This window comes from Trichomonas vaginalis, chromosome I, assembly GCF_026262505.1.
Source record: "Trichomonas vaginalis G3 chromosome I, whole genome shotgun sequence".
Lineage (NCBI taxonomy): Eukaryota > Parabasalia > Trichomonadida > Trichomonadidae > Trichomonas > Trichomonas vaginalis.
In genome coordinates, this window is record NC_067203.1 from 14023712 (window position 1) to 14040916 (window position 17205).

At 31.4% G+C, this 17205-nt stretch overlaps 10 protein-coding genes and 1 non-coding gene across 11 annotated transcripts; 4 read left to right on the forward strand and 7 right to left on the reverse strand.

Moving 5' to 3' along the window:
* Window positions 1-362: 362 nt before the first annotated feature.
* On the reverse strand, window positions 363-1043 carry TVAGG3_0983490 (calcium-binding protein family; the record flags this gene model as incomplete). The annotated part of the gene is made up of 1 exon (XM_001579461.1): window positions 381-824. The coding sequence occupies one exon, from the start codon at window positions 822-824 to the stop codon at window positions 381-383; it is 444 nt and encodes a 147-aa protein (XP_001579511.1).
* Window positions 1044-1613, reverse strand: TVAGG3_0983500 (eukaryotic family of unknown function (DUF1754) family; the record flags this gene model as incomplete). Its single annotated transcript, XM_001579460.1, has 1 exon — window positions 1260-1583. One exon carries the CDS (start codon window positions 1581-1583, stop codon window positions 1260-1262), a length of 324 nt encoding a protein of 107 aa, XP_001579510.1.
* Window positions 1614-1673: 60 nt separating this feature from the next.
* On the forward strand, window positions 1674-4401 carry TVAGG3_0983510 (proprotein convertase subtilisin/kexin-related family; the record flags this gene model as incomplete). The annotated part of the gene is made up of 1 exon (XM_001579459.1): window positions 1682-4354. The coding sequence occupies one exon, from the start codon at window positions 1682-1684 to the stop codon at window positions 4352-4354; it is 2673 nt and encodes an 890-aa protein (XP_001579509.1).
* A 20-nt stretch (window positions 4402-4421) lies between these two features.
* TVAGG3_0983520 (transmembrane protein 128 family) lies at window positions 4422-5004 on the reverse strand (the record flags this gene model as incomplete). Its single annotated transcript, XM_001579458.1, has 1 exon — window positions 4478-4972. The coding sequence occupies one exon, from the start codon at window positions 4970-4972 to the stop codon at window positions 4478-4480; it is 495 nt and encodes a 164-aa protein (XP_001579508.1).
* Window positions 5005-5339: 335 nt separating this feature from the next.
* On the reverse strand, window positions 5340-6368 carry TVAGG3_0983530 (RNA-binding domain, RBD family-containing protein; the record flags this gene model as incomplete). Its single annotated transcript, XM_001579457.1, has 1 exon — window positions 5340-6368. One exon carries the CDS (start codon window positions 6366-6368, stop codon window positions 5340-5342), a length of 1029 nt encoding a protein of 342 aa, XP_001579507.1.
* A 319-nt stretch (window positions 6369-6687) lies between these two features.
* TVAGG3_0983540 (RNA polymerase II transcription factor SIII (Elongin) subunit A family) lies at window positions 6688-7230 on the reverse strand (the record flags this gene model as incomplete). Its single annotated transcript, XM_001579456.2, has 1 exon — window positions 6740-7156. The coding sequence occupies one exon, from the start codon at window positions 7154-7156 to the stop codon at window positions 6740-6742; it is 417 nt and encodes a 138-aa protein (XP_001579506.1).
* Window positions 7231-7323: 93 nt separating this feature from the next.
* On the forward strand, window positions 7324-7395 carry TVAGG3_0983550. The gene has a single exon. It is a non-coding gene; the product is annotated as a tRNA-Gly (tRNA).
* A 257-nt stretch (window positions 7396-7652) lies between these two features.
* On the forward strand, window positions 7653-8094 carry TVAGG3_0983560 (leucine zipper domain family; the record flags this gene model as incomplete). Its single annotated transcript, XM_001579455.2, has 1 exon — window positions 7653-7994. One exon carries the CDS (start codon window positions 7653-7655, stop codon window positions 7992-7994), a length of 342 nt encoding a protein of 113 aa, XP_001579505.1.
* Window positions 8095-8165: 71 nt separating this feature from the next.
* Window positions 8166-10971, forward strand: TVAGG3_0983570 (uncharacterized protein; the record flags this gene model as incomplete). The annotated part of the gene is made up of 1 exon (XM_001579454.1): window positions 8229-10862. The coding sequence occupies one exon, from the start codon at window positions 8229-8231 to the stop codon at window positions 10860-10862; it is 2634 nt and encodes an 877-aa protein (XP_001579504.1).
* Window positions 10972-14925: 3954 nt separating this feature from the next.
* Window positions 14926-15283, reverse strand: TVAGG3_0983580 (structural constituent of ribosome; the record flags this gene model as incomplete). Its single annotated transcript, XM_001579453.2, has 1 exon — window positions 14989-15267. One exon carries the CDS (start codon window positions 15265-15267, stop codon window positions 14989-14991), a length of 279 nt encoding a protein of 92 aa, XP_001579503.1.
* Window positions 15284-15990: 707 nt separating this feature from the next.
* TVAGG3_0983590 (ubiquitin protein ligase protein) lies at window positions 15991-17084 on the reverse strand (the record flags this gene model as incomplete). Its single annotated transcript, XM_051253983.1, has 1 exon — window positions 16011-17066. The coding sequence occupies one exon, from the start codon at window positions 17064-17066 to the stop codon at window positions 16011-16013; it is 1056 nt and encodes a 351-aa protein (XP_051079557.1).
* Window positions 17085-17205: the final 121 nt, after the last annotated feature.

Sequence of the window (17205 nt, forward strand, 5' to 3'; positions counted from 1 at the left end):
TCTGTATCACTCTCTTTCACTCCTTCCCTATTCTTTCGAGAACGAAGCTAGCTCAGCTTTCGCTGAGCGAATTGACACTTTTGATGTCCTAAACGTACATGCTCTCAAATTTATCGAAAAAAATTATACCACCTAAACTAGTATATTCTTATTTTAAATATGATATTATCCTTAGAATCCACACTAGAATATATTTAAATCAACTTTTAAAAAAGTTCGAATCCTGCGCGTCTCACTTTTTAAATTTTCGAAAAGGAAAATTATATTCTCCTAAAATGAAAACAATTTTCCGAATTGACATCCTTAGCTATATAGAATAAAGTTCAGCTTAAACAAAAAAAAATTAAATATTTAATAATAATCAACATTTATGGGACCATTTAAAGGTTCATCATTTCATGAACAAAAGAAACGTAATTAACATAACCATTTTGGCTCTGTGCTCTATTTAAGATTTCAGAAATTTCATCATCAGTGAGAGGCTTTCTGATATTCTTTAGAATTTCTCTGATCTTAGATTCTGGAAGTTTTGAAGTTCCTTCTTTATCGAAAACCCTGAAAGAATCAATTAATTCTTTTTCGACATCGACATTTCTTGAATGATGATAAACAATATAAACAAAGGCTTTCATGTCAATTGGAGTATTGCCTGTATCTTCGATCATATCTTGAATTTCTTCCTTTTTAGGATTGAATCCTAAGGCTCTTAAAGCGGATTCAAGTTCATTTGGTTCCAAACAATTATCCGAATTGGAATCAAATGTATCGAATGCATTCTGAAGGCTTTCCATCTGTTCGGGGGTAACAATTCCTTGAAAACTCATTTCGTTTTTCTGTTACGTTAACGTTTACAATTCTAGCAGTATTCTCACTTTTTGATCATTTTTACTTTGCGAAACAGCCAAATAATTTGCGCGTATCTAGTACTCATTATTGAGAGCTCAACCTGAGACATTATTTAAAAAAAAATCTGATGATTATAAAAAAAATTACAAGCTTTTACTCTTTTAAAAGTTATAAGTTTCGCAAAACGATATACATATAATTTCTGTGCCACTGTAATATCCAATTGCTCCTAAATTGAAGGAATAAGATATATAGAAATAAATGGAAAAAATTAAATATATTAATGAAAAATGGAAAGGTGTTGTTTGAATTAACAGCTACTATTGACTATTTTAGCTGATTTTTGTATAATTGTCGAAAAATATTAGAAATATTGAGGAATCCAGATATAATTTCCCAAATAAATATATAAATCAATCACCTTCTAGATCATTATGCATTGCAATGTTTTCAAGAGACTTATTGGCCTTTTCAATAATCTGTTTATGAGACAAACCTTTCAAGCTTTCAATAGATTTCTTGATGTAATTTGTATGTTGCTTCTGGAATTTAATTTCTGCTGAAGTCATCTGCATAATTGCTTCGTCAGTGGATTGTGCTAATGTTTTCTCAATATTTTCTGCGTTTGGAGGAGGGTCTTTCTTCGCTGCAGCTGATAATGGCTTCTTTATTGTCTTTTTCTTTAATCTTTTTGCAAAATCTATCCTTCCGTCAAGACAATCTTCTGGATTTATCATTTTTGAATAAAAGAATTTTTTAAGTTACGAAATTAATAATATGCAATGAAACAAGTAAATTAATTGATTTATTTTTGCCAAATTTGCCACAAAATTTTATGATTTCAATTCTCTTTTATGAAACATTAGGTCCTCTAGCTTATAATTCAAACACAATTGAAATAGGAGCAGATCCAACTTTCACTACTGTTCGCATAAGGCCACAATATCTCATTAAATTGCCTCGAAATAAAATTAATTTACTGAATAATGAAAATTATAAAGTTTTACTTACAACGAACGATTTTATAACCATTTCTACTGATAAATATCCTAATCAAGACATAATAAACAGTGCAAATTATTTTATTGAAGATTTTAATTCAAAGATTAAGAAATTCGATTACCCAGATCCAGAATGGCCCATTTCTTTTTATGCCAACAATATTGGAGCCTATGGAGGTACAATTGGAGAAGATATCAACGTTAAAAAGGCATGGGAAAAAGGAATTTCCGGAAACAACGTAACACTTGTTATTGCTGATGATGGATGCTATACAACGCACTATGATTTTATGGACCGCTTTAATAATAATCTGAATCTTGCTTTTTCAGCTCCGTTTGACGACATCAATCCACAAGTAGAAACTGATTCTCACGGAACAGCATGCTTAGGCATGGCTGCTGCTTCATCAAATAACTACTGTTCCATAGGAGTTGCTCCAAATTCGACAATTGGCTGCCACAGGTTCGGTGCCAATGATGCTTCCATAGGTAATATCGTCAAATCACTTACTACATCATTAAATGATATTGATGTCATATCATTTTCATGGGGAGTAGAATGTGATCCTTCATCTTCAGCTCGTTGTTACTTTTATCAAAGCCATCCTGTAGTAGATGAAGCTTTAGATAAATCAGTCACTCAAGGAAGAAACGGCAAAGGCAGAATCATTGTTTTCGCTGCAGGAAATGAACAAGAAAACGGCCAAAATTCAAATGAGTATTTATTGAACAAAGACAGACGAGTTATCTCTGTTTCTGCATCTACATACAAAGGATCAGCTGCGTACTATACAGCACCAGGCAGTAACATCTTAGTTAACACTCCAAGTGGCGGAGATTCGAGTTTCATGGCTGGATCAGATTACACTCCAACTTTATTTACCAGTTCAATTTTCGGAGATTCCAGTTGTACTAATACTTTCACAGGGTCAAGTGCAAGCTGTCCACAAGTTGCTGGATGCTGTGCTTTGATGCTACAAGTCAATAAAGAGTTAACATGGAGAGATGTACAAATGATTTTGGCTTTAACGTCAACAATAAATGATCCTGAAAGTATCTATTGGAAGAAGAACGGAGCCGGCTATTTGTATTCCCATTACAGTGGATTTGGAAGAATCAATGTTGACTTGGCTGTAGAAACTTCTAAGAATTGGAAGAATTTACCAAAAGAAAAGAAAATTTTCTTCACAAAATTTGAAAAGTTTACATCAAATAAATTCAGAGAATTACCAAAATATGTTAATTTTACAGTAGACAGCAATGATATAAAGTTCATTGAGTCTGTTGTTGTTAATTTCATGGAAAATAATACAACAGATATAAGTTTGTTGAAGATCTGGTTAATTTCACCTTCTAAAACTGTTTCTTACTTCAAACCATTATCAAACTCAATGAAACATGTGTCTTCTAAATTGGAGTACTCTTTCACTTTAAGAGACTTCCTTGGAGAAGAAATTCAAGGAAATTGGACGATAAAAATTCAAAATGAAGATCCTTTCCAAATTTTCGAGTTTTCCAATTTCACTTTGAATTTTTATGGATGCGAAAACAAGCCAGATCTTCCTAAAATCACTAAACTAATAGGCAACAGCGAATTGAGTCCAAAAATCAATAAAAACATGACGATAAAATCCACTTCACCGGAATTTAAATGCGGAGAAATTAATTCAATTTTGATCGAAGCTGCTGAAGATTTCCAGTGGAACAATTTCCCAAGTATATCAAGCGATATGTCCATATTCAAGACATACTTCGGAAGAACACCAGCAATAGCTTTCCAAGACCCAGAATTGATCGTTAATTTCTCGATTCCTTGTATCTTCAATGATTGGTCTTCTGAAAAAGTGACAATGTCACGTTTTAGAAGGAATTACAATTACGGATTTAATGCAACAGTTCTTCATGAAAATGTTAATAATGTGACAGGAGGTGTAATTTTATCTCCAAAACCAAATTCTTTGTTTAAATCCGGAGAATCCTTTGAAATTAATTATGAACTTTGGTTGGATAACAAACAAATAGAGTCGACTTGGGATAGCAGGATCATTTTAAGACTTGTTGATGCTGACACTAAAAAAGAAATTTTCAGACGAAATGAAAATTGGAATAACGGACATATAAATGCAACAATCAATGATAAATTCGTTTGTAAGCGCTGTTTGCTTACATTGACACCAACTACAGGTAAAATCTGTGATACAATGATTTTACCCATCAAAATTGTCAGTTCTGGATCAACAGAAGTACCAGAGGATATTTTTTATGAAATGGGAAACTGTACTGAAGAAATTCAAGAAGATTCTGATAATTCAAGAGATTCAGGTGATGGAAAGGATGATAAAGATAAAAACAAATGGAAATTTGATACGAAGATGATTGTTTTGGTTACATTGACTGCTGTTTTCATATTGGTTATCATTATCACTTTGATAATCTATATTGTTAAGAGACGAAGAAGAAACATCATGTCTAATAACGCATCTGCTGTTGCAGCTCTTATTTTATAATACACTCATATAGTTTTGTTATTTTTTTGTAAAAAATATTAAATAATCTTTTCTTTATTTATAAAGAGAAATAATGTATATTATATGTTTAAAGTTGAACAACAAGATTTATTACAATAGTGATTATATATTGACTGGCAACCACTGCATAACAAAAATAACAGATGTGAAGCCTAAGAAGCCAATTACAAATGTAGCAAGCTGGAATGCAGGCCATAAAGCAAGAATAAAGCTAATTACTGATAATACTAAGCAGCCAACGGAAATATAAAATGGAATTGGCTGAACTTTCTCCCAATTGTCAACGTTAACACGCTGATTCTTTGGTCTCAGCCAACGTAATGTAATACTTAAGTATAAATAAAGTGATAAGAATATTCCGATTAGAATGTAAAATGTAGCCAAGAAGCTTCTATTAATTCTAGCATCATATAACATTTTTTGACGGAAATGTGTTGCTTTGCATACGACAAGAAAGAGAACTACTGTTATAACTGTGGTTAAAATTCTTTTGATTAATTCAAAAGTTGGATTAGGTTCTGGAATAAGTGGCTTTTGCATCATTCCAGGCCTGGCATCCATAGATTCTTCAAGACGTGTATACTTACGCTGTGTCATACTTATGAAAAAATGTTTCTTTTATGAAAAACTTCGGAGGGGGAAAAAAAATCTCACCGAAAATTACTAATCTCAAATATGCATTTCGATTTTGAAAATAGATCAGATATCATAAATAGTAAAAGTTACTCCATATAAATTTACCAAAATAATAAAAGATTAGGATAAATTTCGATAACAAAGGCAAATATATGAATTCGAATTAGCATAGTTTCCTTTAATTCTGTAAATTTAAGACGAATTTGATTCCAAACAAGCTATAATATAAATAATTTTTTAACTAATATTTTGGTTAGAAAACAAATTCTATAATTAGACTTATATTTAAGAAGATGGAGATAAACTTTCTAAAACATATAAAAATTCTTCAATAATATCCAGGTTGATAGTAGTATGCGCTATAATCGGGTTGTGGATCGGCAGGTTGGCCCATTCTTGAGTAGTAGCTATCATATGCACTTCGTCTAGCATATTCATCGTAGTAAGAGTCTCTTGGATCTCTTCCGTATCCGTCTCTTGGATCTTCAGCGTAATCTCTTGGATCTCGATAGTAATCGCGTGGATAATCTCTTGGATCACGATATGGGCGCATATCATCTGATCTGTATGGTCGACGATAATCATCTGGATATGGAGGACGATCATCATCTCTGTAGTCTCTCCTTGGTGGAGGATTACGATCGTAATCTCTACCATCGCGCATTGGTGGGCGATCTCTGTATTCTCTCATGTCTTTAGGATCTATGAAATTTCTTGGATTTTGGACTTTGACCATCTTGCCAGTTCTGGGGTCATAGACCGTTGGATAGTAATCCTTATTCTTTTCTGGATGGCCAGCATAAACGCCATATTTATTTCTCTTATATTGCTCCCGGCCTTCCTTAGAAAGAGCGCGGCAAGCGTGAAGGCGAGTACTATGATAAACAGTTTCGCTGATCTTCTCAACGATCCCATCAATATCAGGATTATCCAGGAAAGTAACTTTTACCATTCCACGGAATTTACCATTAGGAAGTTGAAGCATGTAAAGATCATAAACCTCGCCAAATTGAGAGAGGAAGTCAATAATTTGTAACTCGTTCATATTGAGCGGAAAACCGACAATATGAATTCTGTACATTTCATATTTTGGCTTGTTTGGCATTGGTGTTGATTCACATGATGTGTGAGCCTTTGCAATCTGCTCCTCTGTAAGATTAAGTCCTAAACTTTGGGCTTTGAGGAATAAGTTATGAAACCGTTCAAGTCGAGCTTTCTTTTTAGTTTCATCAAGCTCAGGCTGTGGTGCTTCATCTTGCTTGACAGAATCGGCGAGTTCGGCATCCTCTATCTTCTCATCAGTTGGCTCTACATTTTCTTCAGTGGGTTGTGGAATTTCGTCGCCTTTCTCTTCCATTTATATACGAACGATAAGAAATTGAATGTGGATTCGAAATATGACAGCTTTGGATTATTTTAGCATAATTAAGCGTAGCAAAATATCATTGATAAAAATTTTGCTTTCGAAAGATTTCATTTGAAGCAATATGGGTTTGATAATTTCTCAAATTTGACACTTTACAAATATCCACAGCGACAAATTTAGTCATCACCCACATTTTAGAATAGACGCATAGCATAATGAAGTTTTTGACTCTTCTGTTAATGTGTGCCAAATAACCAAATGATTTGTTCCCATTTTGTTGAAATAAATTAACAATTTATAAGATATCTATAATAGAAAACAAAACAGTTTATATATTAAAACATAACAGATAGCATGTGACATTACTTTATGTTGTATTTTTGCATTTTCCTATACAATTCACGAAGATGTGGATTTTTCTCTGTAATTGTAGTACTTTTGGACGAAACGTAATGCCCATGTGCACGAGCTGTTCCATCCACAATTTTACTTTCTTTTTTGACTTTTTCCACGGGTCTTGCACGAGTTTGTTCCAATTCTTCTTCTTTCTTTTTTTCAAGCATGCAATAATAGTCGTACCAGTTTTGTCCGTCAGAAAGCATATCATCGCTAGCTTTTCCATGTAAGAATTTATTATTTACGAATTTTTTCCATGCAGAGTTAAACATTTTGTCTATTTGAATGTAATCTTTGTTAGATAGATAAACTCTTTTCAAAACATCAACTGTTTGAATGTTGATAATGATTTCATTTGATAAATGAGGTGGGAGAAATTGCATATCTATAGTAGAACCTGAGTTGCTTAGGTATATGATCTTATTTAGGCAAATAGATTTTAGTGACTGGGTTCTATTCGCCATTATAATAACTAGTCAATTTTTTTAGAAAATTTTCTATTTAAAAATTTATAAATAAATAAATTTCTATTTTCAAAAACTAATGTAAAGCACTGCTGGTCTAATGGTAGAATTTCACCTTGCCAAGGTGGGGGTCCGGGTTCGATTCCCGGGTGGTGCAATACTTTTTCTTTTTTTTCACCAACAATGATGTATGTGAAGGAATTCTAAAAGTTCAATATAATAATATGAATACTATAGTATATGATGGCGAAGAAAATGGTTTTAGGGTCCACCGTACCAATACAGACATATACTGTTTTTGAATATCAGTCACTCAATTTTCAGGCCCACAAGACAATTTTAAAATTCCAGTGAAGAAGGGAGAAAAATCTCAAATAAAAAAAAGTCAAAAATGCAGCATGATGTTTTTCGACTTATGAACCCTATCGGAATTGTTGTTCCAGAAAAACAGCCAGTATATCCTAATCCTCAACAGGAAGATGATGAATCATCAGACGATGATCATATTTCAAAGCATTCAAAGGTTGATAAAGAAGAGCTAAAAGCAAGAAATAGAAAAGCAGCGAAAAAATGGCGTGATAAAAAGGATTCAACACTACATCAATTAGCTGAAACTAACGATGACCTAAGAAAACAAGCATTAAAATTAAGAAGCGAATCTTTATCTCTTATTGCTGAAAATAGGGTTCTGGAAAGCGAACTTAGATTCTTCCAGACATTTATGACAAAAATCATGGGAACAAACCAGAAAAAGTAGAAAATTTTATTGATATTTTTTATTACAGTCTTAACATGTTTGATATATAAAATTATTTATTACTATTACATATTTTCTTCTAGCTAATATGCTATTTTGCCTTTAATTCTGTCAAAGTATCGAACAAAATATCTCTAAAACTTAGTGAGCTAGTGCTTTTTAAGTGAGCATTGAGATGAATTGATGAATGGTTGATCATTTTCTTTCATTTTTATTATTGATTTTTATTTTAATATGTCTAGTAGCGCAATAAAAAGTATGGCAGACGAAAACCAAACTCCTAGAATCGAATATATTGTTAAATGCGTTCGAAATGATGTACCAGACAGTGAAGAAATACTTCAAGCTTTTCAAAATCGAAAAGACTGTCATCTTTTATGCTTAAGCTACTTAAATCCATCATTATTTATTGGATGTTCGGCATTTTTCGCAGATATACTTACAAAATTCGTAACTAAAAATTGGGATCAATTAGATATTCAAACACAGAAATATTTCATTACCGCAACAGCTATTGTATTCAAGCTTGCATATCAATACATGGCATTTAATGACGAAAATGCGATTTCAATACATCAATTATTCGTTTCTATATTAATTAGATGTCTACCAAACAAATATCCAGCTGGTCTCAATACTTTACTATTCTTTGACAAAAATAATCGAATGAGTTATCATCATTCACTTCATTCTTTATATTATTTATTCCAACAAGTATTTGAATCTCAGCAAACAAGTGATGATCAGAAGGAAGTTGTTAAATCATTCATAACTCAAAATCAAGATAAAATTATTCAAATTTTTAATTTTGCTTACGACGAAGGCTTAGATTGGCAAGCAATCTCTTATGCATCGTCATCATTGCTTTTAATGAAGGATTACATTAAGTCTACAGTCCTTAAAAATTTAATAAAATTAAATCAAACAATAAACCGTTTCATGAAGGTTGAAAACGATATAGAAAACCTTGGATCAATACTACTTTACATATCAGCTGTTATTTCGAACTTTCCAAACAACGAATCTTTGAAAAATTATTTTGAACAATTTCTTGATGTTATACTTCACTACACTGAAAATGAGAACCTATATTCAACATACAGCAAGGAAGTAACTGATTTCTTGATTTGTTTTCTAGTAAATCACTTTGAAATTTTTAATTTTCAAAAAATGCCAGATCTTGTTGACAAATCAATTAAAATACTAGAATGTCTATGGGATAGTGATTTTATCTCATCTATGATCAGCTACTGTCGATTTTGGAAGACAATTCTTGAAAAATATAACCAAATTTCAGAAAACAAGAATTTAATGGAATATTACATTAACCATCTACCAAAATATGTTGAAAAAGTACTTCCGGCCTTTCTTCCTTCAAGAGAATTTCAAGCTGAATTTCCTGAACAAATTGAGCTTGATAAGTACCTTAAAGAGTCATTCAGGCTCATATTTATTAGCAAATCTGATTGTTTGATTAATATAATTAATGAAAAATCAAATGAATTGAAAATTGAATTTGATTTATCAACTTTAATTGCATTAACTTCAACAATTACTTCAATTTCAGAACATATTAAGCAAAATGAAGCTAATTCTAATGTTATTTCAGAAGTAAACAACCTTTTCAAGGAAATTATTGAAAAAGTCAAGGATGATGAAGAAAATTATATTGATACGATTTTGTTATTTACTGATTTCTTGAAATCATTCCCAATTTTGTTTTCAAATGATGAAAATGATGTACAAATACTAATTGATTCGTTTAGAGTTCAGAGTGAAGCTATTTGCAAAGAAATTGTCGATTTAATGTCAATGGAAACTTCAGAAAATTGTTTAGTTCCAATGTTTCAGAAGGTTAAGTCAAATTATTATGAAATTTATTCTCAAATTACCAATAATGAGCAAAGATCGATGTCCTTATCATTACTTACTGACTACTTCATTAAAATTGATGACAAAGAGTCTATTTCAAGTGAAATTTTGTTTATGATGTCAAAAGTTAGTGAATCAAAGGTTGACAATATGGAAGAATTGCTAAACAATGCTTTATGTCTTGAGTCAATTATGATGAATTCCTTTAATTACTGTTTAGAAAACAAAATTTTTGATAATCTTTCAACAACAGAATTCTTAAGTAAAATCTCGGAATATCTTGCTAGTGTTAGCACTAATGATGGTGAAAACAAATCCAAATGCCTTCAATCAACTATTATCTCAATTTTGTTATTGTTTGTTAAGTCAGAAGTTAATCTTGATAAAAGTATTATTGATCATTGTAAGAATAAGCAAATAATTTGTTCAGATAAGAAACTTATTCAATATGTTTGTGATTTATATCAAAAGTCGGATCATTTTGGTATTGAAATTATAGAAGAAATTTTAGAACTAGTACTTCTTCAGGATATTCCGCAAATTTTGAACGAATCAATTGTAAATTTGTTGGAAATAACAGTTAAAGATAAAAATGAATCCGAAATTCTATCTAAGAATGCTCAGAAAATCTTAACTAAGCTCAGTTCAATCAGAAATTCGCAAAGTTTAGATTTATATCTTTCAATAATCAAAGAAATTGACTCAAATCATCTGGGTTTCGAAGAGTTATTAGCTGATATGTTATCTTATATTTATAAATTTTATGAAAATGATCTGATTCAGAAGCAATGTGAAATTGTAAGGATTCTTCTCATGAAATGTCAAAATGATGATAAATCTGAGTTCCTTAGCTCTATATTGCAAAGTCTATTTCAGGATGATATTGGCCATAAAAATGATATTTCAAATTTGATTAATTGTTTAAATGATAAGCAAGAATTCTTCGTCAAATTGTCATCATTCCTCAAGTGTATGCCTATAGTTGTATCAAATTAAAGTCTTTCCGTTTTTAATATTAATATGAAAATTTTTTATAAAAACTGACTGTTTAAAATCCAAAGAATTAGAATATAAAACAATAATATTTATCAAACGAGAATAAAACAATATCTAAAAACAATACAATTACCCTATATTTCCAACTCTTGGAAAATTTTCATGACCCCCTACCCAGGGTCCTAAAACGGGTATTTTCCTCACACAGACACCGTGGTTTTTTGAGCCGGGAAATAAATAGCGCAGACAGTTTCTACATATAGAGATATGATTATACTTAGAGTTTGACGGGAATCTAAAGTGATTTTTTTCTGCATCGCGAAATCTAATGCAATCTCAAAATCATGAAGAAACTGCGAATCGGAGCGCAATTTTTTAATATGTTAATATATAAAGGTACCCCTACTACTGCAAATGCTTCAAATGAAAATCTAAGAAATCAGATTAATTTGATCACATTAGTATAGTATTGGTCAAACCAAAAACTCATATGTTGATATATAGCCTATGGATATTCATATTATCTACTTTTCATTGAATTACATAAGATTTAATAATCTCATAAATATTCTTTTTAATTTTCCGAATTCCGTGTGCATTTAGATTGCCTATACCTGTATATAATAATTCTAGAATGGTTTGGTTAGATATTAAGTTTTTTAGATTAATATTTTAACATTTTGAGAAAACAAGCATTTGTTCCATTCTAGAATCGCCATTGAACTCTAGTTTGACTAACATGATGTTGTATGATCAAATAAATTCTAACTTCATGAGATAAATTTTGAAATTAGAAAATGCGATATCTGACTCAAATATTTATCTGAACACATTTAACATTCAATGATAAACTAAAGTACTATACAGCAGATTCGATTTGGCTTATATTTTATATAATCAACAAATAATCCTATAAAATTGTGCTATTCACGTTGCTCAAAGATGTATTGAACATTCCCTACTTGTGTATTGATAAAATTAGATATAGATTCTAATGTAAATCGATATTTTGAAAATTCATATATATTTTGTCTTGGTTTGGCATTTGATCGTGTTGAAACCGGAATTGCAATATATATCATCTAAATATATAACTATCAAAATATGAGCTATAGATTTTTAAATTATTCTCCTGAATATGAGTGACTAACATAATTATATTGAATTGAGTAGTAAGAATCATAAATATTAGAATCTGACGATAATTTATTATAACTTTATATAGGAACAAGATTATAAATGATGATGAAAATAAAGATTAAATTTAAATCTGAAAATTTGAAAACATTAAGTGTATATGATAGCATTACAAAATTAAATTTTATGTGGAAGAGGAAATAGAGGAATTAGAAGTATTATGAGAAAATAATAAGATATAAAAACAAGATTCTATTAAATGAGTTAATTTATAGAAAGGAATAACAGTGTGAATGTAGTAAATGAATGTTTTCATGATGTATTATTGAAATCTTAAGTTTTGTTAAGAAGATAATAAGGGAATCAAATTTTGTATTAGGAAGTTTGACCGACAAGAGTGCACAATACACTCTTGTCGGTCGAAGTTTTGCAATCGCGTTGTGATTGCAAAAGATTGTGCTATTCCTGCATATTTTCTACGAGCCTGCTTCATAAAATTGAATCCTTCTATCCAAATTAAATGCGATTTCGCTAATCTTTCATCTAAAATCACTAATCAGAAGCATATTGCAAGTTAACTTGAACCGGCATGTTCCTCCTATCCTGTCTTTCAGTTCTTTCTATCAGCCATGGTTCACAAGGAGGAGAGCTTTGCGCACAATCAGACATAAGATTGCGGCAGAGGAACCGGGAAGAGAGCAGCTTGAAGCGGTAAGATGTCCGAATGCTGTCTCCCAGGTGTATCTGTCAGGCAAAGTTCACAAGGAGGAGAGCTTTGCGCACAATCAAACAGAAGATTGCGGCAGAGGAACCGGGAAGAGAGCAGCTTGAAGCGGTAAGCTGTTTTCAAGTCTTTAGTTAACAAACTTTAACAAAAGACATCTAAAAAATTTGAAATAATTGCAAAATAATGCCGTCAGGTAATGCGCACCTAAGGGAGGTGTTTTGCGGGAGTTGGGGGTATCTTGGTGAGTACTCAGGAGGCCAAGAAGGGCACCCCAACCGACATTTTGCTGACGCATTGTGTAAGCAACCATTCTGATAACCGCTCAAACCGTCGGGACAAAATAATTTATGAAATTATAAGTCATCTTTCTAATACATATTTTTGGAAGGGCGTAAGATACGCCAACTTAAATATATTATTAAATATGAGAAAATCGCTCAACAAAAAAACAATTCTTTCAAAAAGTTTAAAATTTATCTTTCTAATACATATTTTTGGAAGGGCGTAAGATACGCCAACTTAAATATATTATTAAATATGAGAAAATCACTCAACAAAAAAACAATTCTTTCAAAAAGTTTAAAATTTATCTTTCTAATACATATTTTTGGAAGGGCGTAAGATACGCCAACTTAAATATATTATTAAATATGAGAAAATCGCTCAACAAAAAAACAATTCTTTCAAAAAGTTTGACATTGATCTTTCTAATACATATCCTATGGAAGGAGTTTACATTCACAAAATAAAAACCAGTTCAAAATCTTATTACTCCTTGAATTAAAATCATTTAATTTCAAATCCATTCCAAATCCTTAAATCTGTATTAAAATCATTTTGCCAACAACCAACACAATACAAATTACATTTCCATATATCTTCTTGTCCATTTTAATTTTTTATCTCATTTTATTTAATTTTATTTAAAGCATATAGACATCGAGATCCTTTACACATAGTTATATAAAAGTCAAATACATAATAAATTCTTAATTCTAGAGATATCTCAAAATCTCAATTTTTTAATTTAAAATACCTTTCATTTTTCACAGTACGATCACAACAAACAAGCCATTTACTAATTAACACATATAAGAAAAATATCAAATTACAAAACAACTTTCAATATCATTCGCATCGAATTCTATTTTTTCATAATTATCAACTACATGTTATTATATACTATATGTCGGCGCATATTCCACTCTATACAAGTGTCAGACACACTCACACAAAGCTGTGAGATTCATACCTCTATCAGTAGGACTTCTCAAATCAAGAACACATATGTTTCACTATCGCACATCTGTGTAGGATCTAATTAACCCTTTGGACTGGTACTTCAAAATTTGATAATTTGATAATTTCATGTGATATCATCATTTGCCTTTAAAACAACCGTGCGTTAAACTAGACACGTTTCTCTATCATAATGCAAAATATCAAAGTTTGGGAGACTCCCAAAGTGTCTGAAACTGATCATAAGGGTGAAAAACCGTTTTCCAGAAGTTGGGAACGTAGGGTATTCAAATACAATAGTAAAAGAAATAAACGTTCCTTGATAGAACTGCCATGCTTGCGTATGTAAAGTATGTATGGAACAAGGATATTGATTTCAAGAAAACAAAAGATGAACTATAACGAATTTTTGGGACGAAATTTCATTAAGTCGATGGAACAGCGGTCATATCCTCTTTATCATTCTCTTCGAAAAGCGGCTTTTTAGTGATACGAGATCCAGGACTTCCAAATGTAAAAACTTTTTCGACATCAAATCTGTTCGGAATCAGCCTTCTACTAAAGAATGCTTCCTTTAGCGTAAACGTCGATTTGTTTACCCAGCCATGTAATTGATAATTGAAGAAAAATATATATAAAGTGATGAAAAGCATCATAAAAACGCATGAAAGCGATTGGATGTAAGTTTCGAAAAATATTCTTCTGTTCATGAGAGGCTTTGGTTTCTTAAATACTATAAATGACCCATTCTCTGCCATAAAAAAATAATTCAATGGCATTGAAATATTGAAAGAATTCAATTTTATATTGTATGTAAATATTTCGTATCTGAGAGAGGGAAAATAATGAGTAGAAAACCAGGAGATCAGGTTTACTTGTTAACGATGTACGTTGGGGAAATATTATCCAAATAAAAATGAATAATAAAAATATAAATTTAATAAACCTTTTAATATGAGAATAATTTGTATCGATTCGTTGTCGTGTGTATAAAAATAGAGCGAATAATATCAAAAAAGAAATTTACTTGGCTTGGGCTTCGCGGATACGTTTGTAGGCAGCACGAGCTGTGAGGGCAGCTGGTGTGGTTGGTGTGTAGGCACCACCGGCAACAGCTTTGCCGCACTTGGTGCATGTCCAGATGCCGACGGCGTTGCGCTTGACGGAATCCTTGCCGCAGAAGGCGCATGGATACTTCTTGCGCTGTGAAATTTCGATCTTCTTGATTGTCTTACGGAGAGATGCACCATAGCGAACACCGTACTTGCCACAGATACCGACTTTCTTTGTTCTGCGTGCCATTCGAAAAAAGGATGGCCGCTAGAAAAGTGACAAAAGAAGAGCTCCAATGATTTCTTTGTGTGACAAAATATTGATAATTTATATTGCTCACGTGCTGATACTATTAAAAAATACGAATTAATTCAATTTCGAAAATGAATGAAATTCACGACTAAGAATTGCTTTTTCATGATTTGCATTTCATTTTAATAATTGTTCAAGAATGTACTCGGAAATTGAATATCTAAATCCTCTTTCAAATTTTATCATCCTAAGCTTCCATTTGGAATCAAACTCTTCAAAATTTTAATATTGATATCACAATGATATATCAGTCATTCAAATTTTGAATCAAAACTATTTTTGTCGTGAATTTCATTCATTTTCGAAATTGAATTAATTCATATTTTTTAATAGTATCAGCAAGTGAGCAAATTCAATCATAAATATTTTGTCACATAAAGAAATCATATTCACTTGACTGTCTTAAAATTTTTAGCAAAAGAAAAATCATATTAGACAGAAATATCAAATATTTTTAGTGTTAGATATTGTAATCCTGTGAATAAAACAGTTGAGAATTCAAAATCTATCTTTATATTGTAATAAATGTGCCTACAGAAGTATTTACTCTCAAAAAATTGCCGTTTTTTAATTTTAGGTCGTCAAACAATTAAAAATCTAATTATCATATAGTATAGGGTCAATACGATAATATATGGAAGCCCAAAAATTCGAATAAAGATCGAATTTGATGTGTTTAGTCAAAATAATTCATCTTCAACTGAAATGCAAAATTTCAGTTTGTCGCTAAGTAGCTTGGCCGTTTTATATGGCATTATTTCAATTGAATTGAAACACGTGTGAGTAACTGGAAGCCAGAAATTATTTTCATCTTGATGATCTGTTTCTTTAACAGTTAACTCCAAATGAAAGCCTTTTGTAATCTTTGGTGTTTCATTGCCTGTTATAAATCTCATTAATTTAGAAAGCTCTTGGGAGGTGAATGGAGCAACTGCTTGAACGAAAACAGGCCAAACTTTGGTATTCTTTGACTTTGGAGTGAAGTAGGACAAGAATGAATCAATATCAAGATCCTTCCCTTGGCCACGTGCTAATCCTTCAATAAATTCTCCTGAGAAGTTATGGACTTTGATAAGAGGAATGACTTTCCAGAAGCCTGATCTCATTAAATTAACAAGTGTTTTGAGATCATTAAAGTAGTTTTGATCATCGCAATGAACAAGATTAGAAATGTCGACATCTGTAACAAAACTCTGCCATATGAAACGAGGAAGATTCCAAGCTTTGTGAGGATTTTGTGTTGCAATAGCACTAGCAATAAGTGATCCAATTGTGCTTGCAACTTTGGCAGGCATGTTTGGAGCAGGAATTAATCTATCACTTTCGCAGTGAAGAGTGCTTGGCGGTTTGACAAAATATTTGATTTTGATATCCATAAGCTCTTCAACCATAAGGAAGTAAGAATCTCTGAACACACCTCCAATATCTGGACCAGTGGAGCCTTCATACTCTGCGTAATATATAAATTTATTTTCTTTTGTTCTAAATGCAACGAAATTTGATGGAAAATGAGATTCCTCTTTAGCAAGATAATCAATAATCTTGATAAGTTCGGGGGATTCATAGTTAACACCATGAAAATGTGTCTTAGTAATATCAATCTTTAAATGTCCTATTTCTCCTGCTGCTGCCCAATCTTTGATATTTTGTGGCCCCCCAACTTTAATATTATGATTGTTAAAGTAATCATATAATGCCTCGAGTTCTGGATTAGTTGAATCAATATCTTCACTCATAGTAAAAAATGGTTGGAAAAATTATAACTTCAATTCAATTTGAAAGAAAGTTCGACTTTTTTTTTCCAACAGATATTTTCCATTAAAAAACCGATTGACTTATAGATAATATTGACATATTATGATATACTTTAATAAT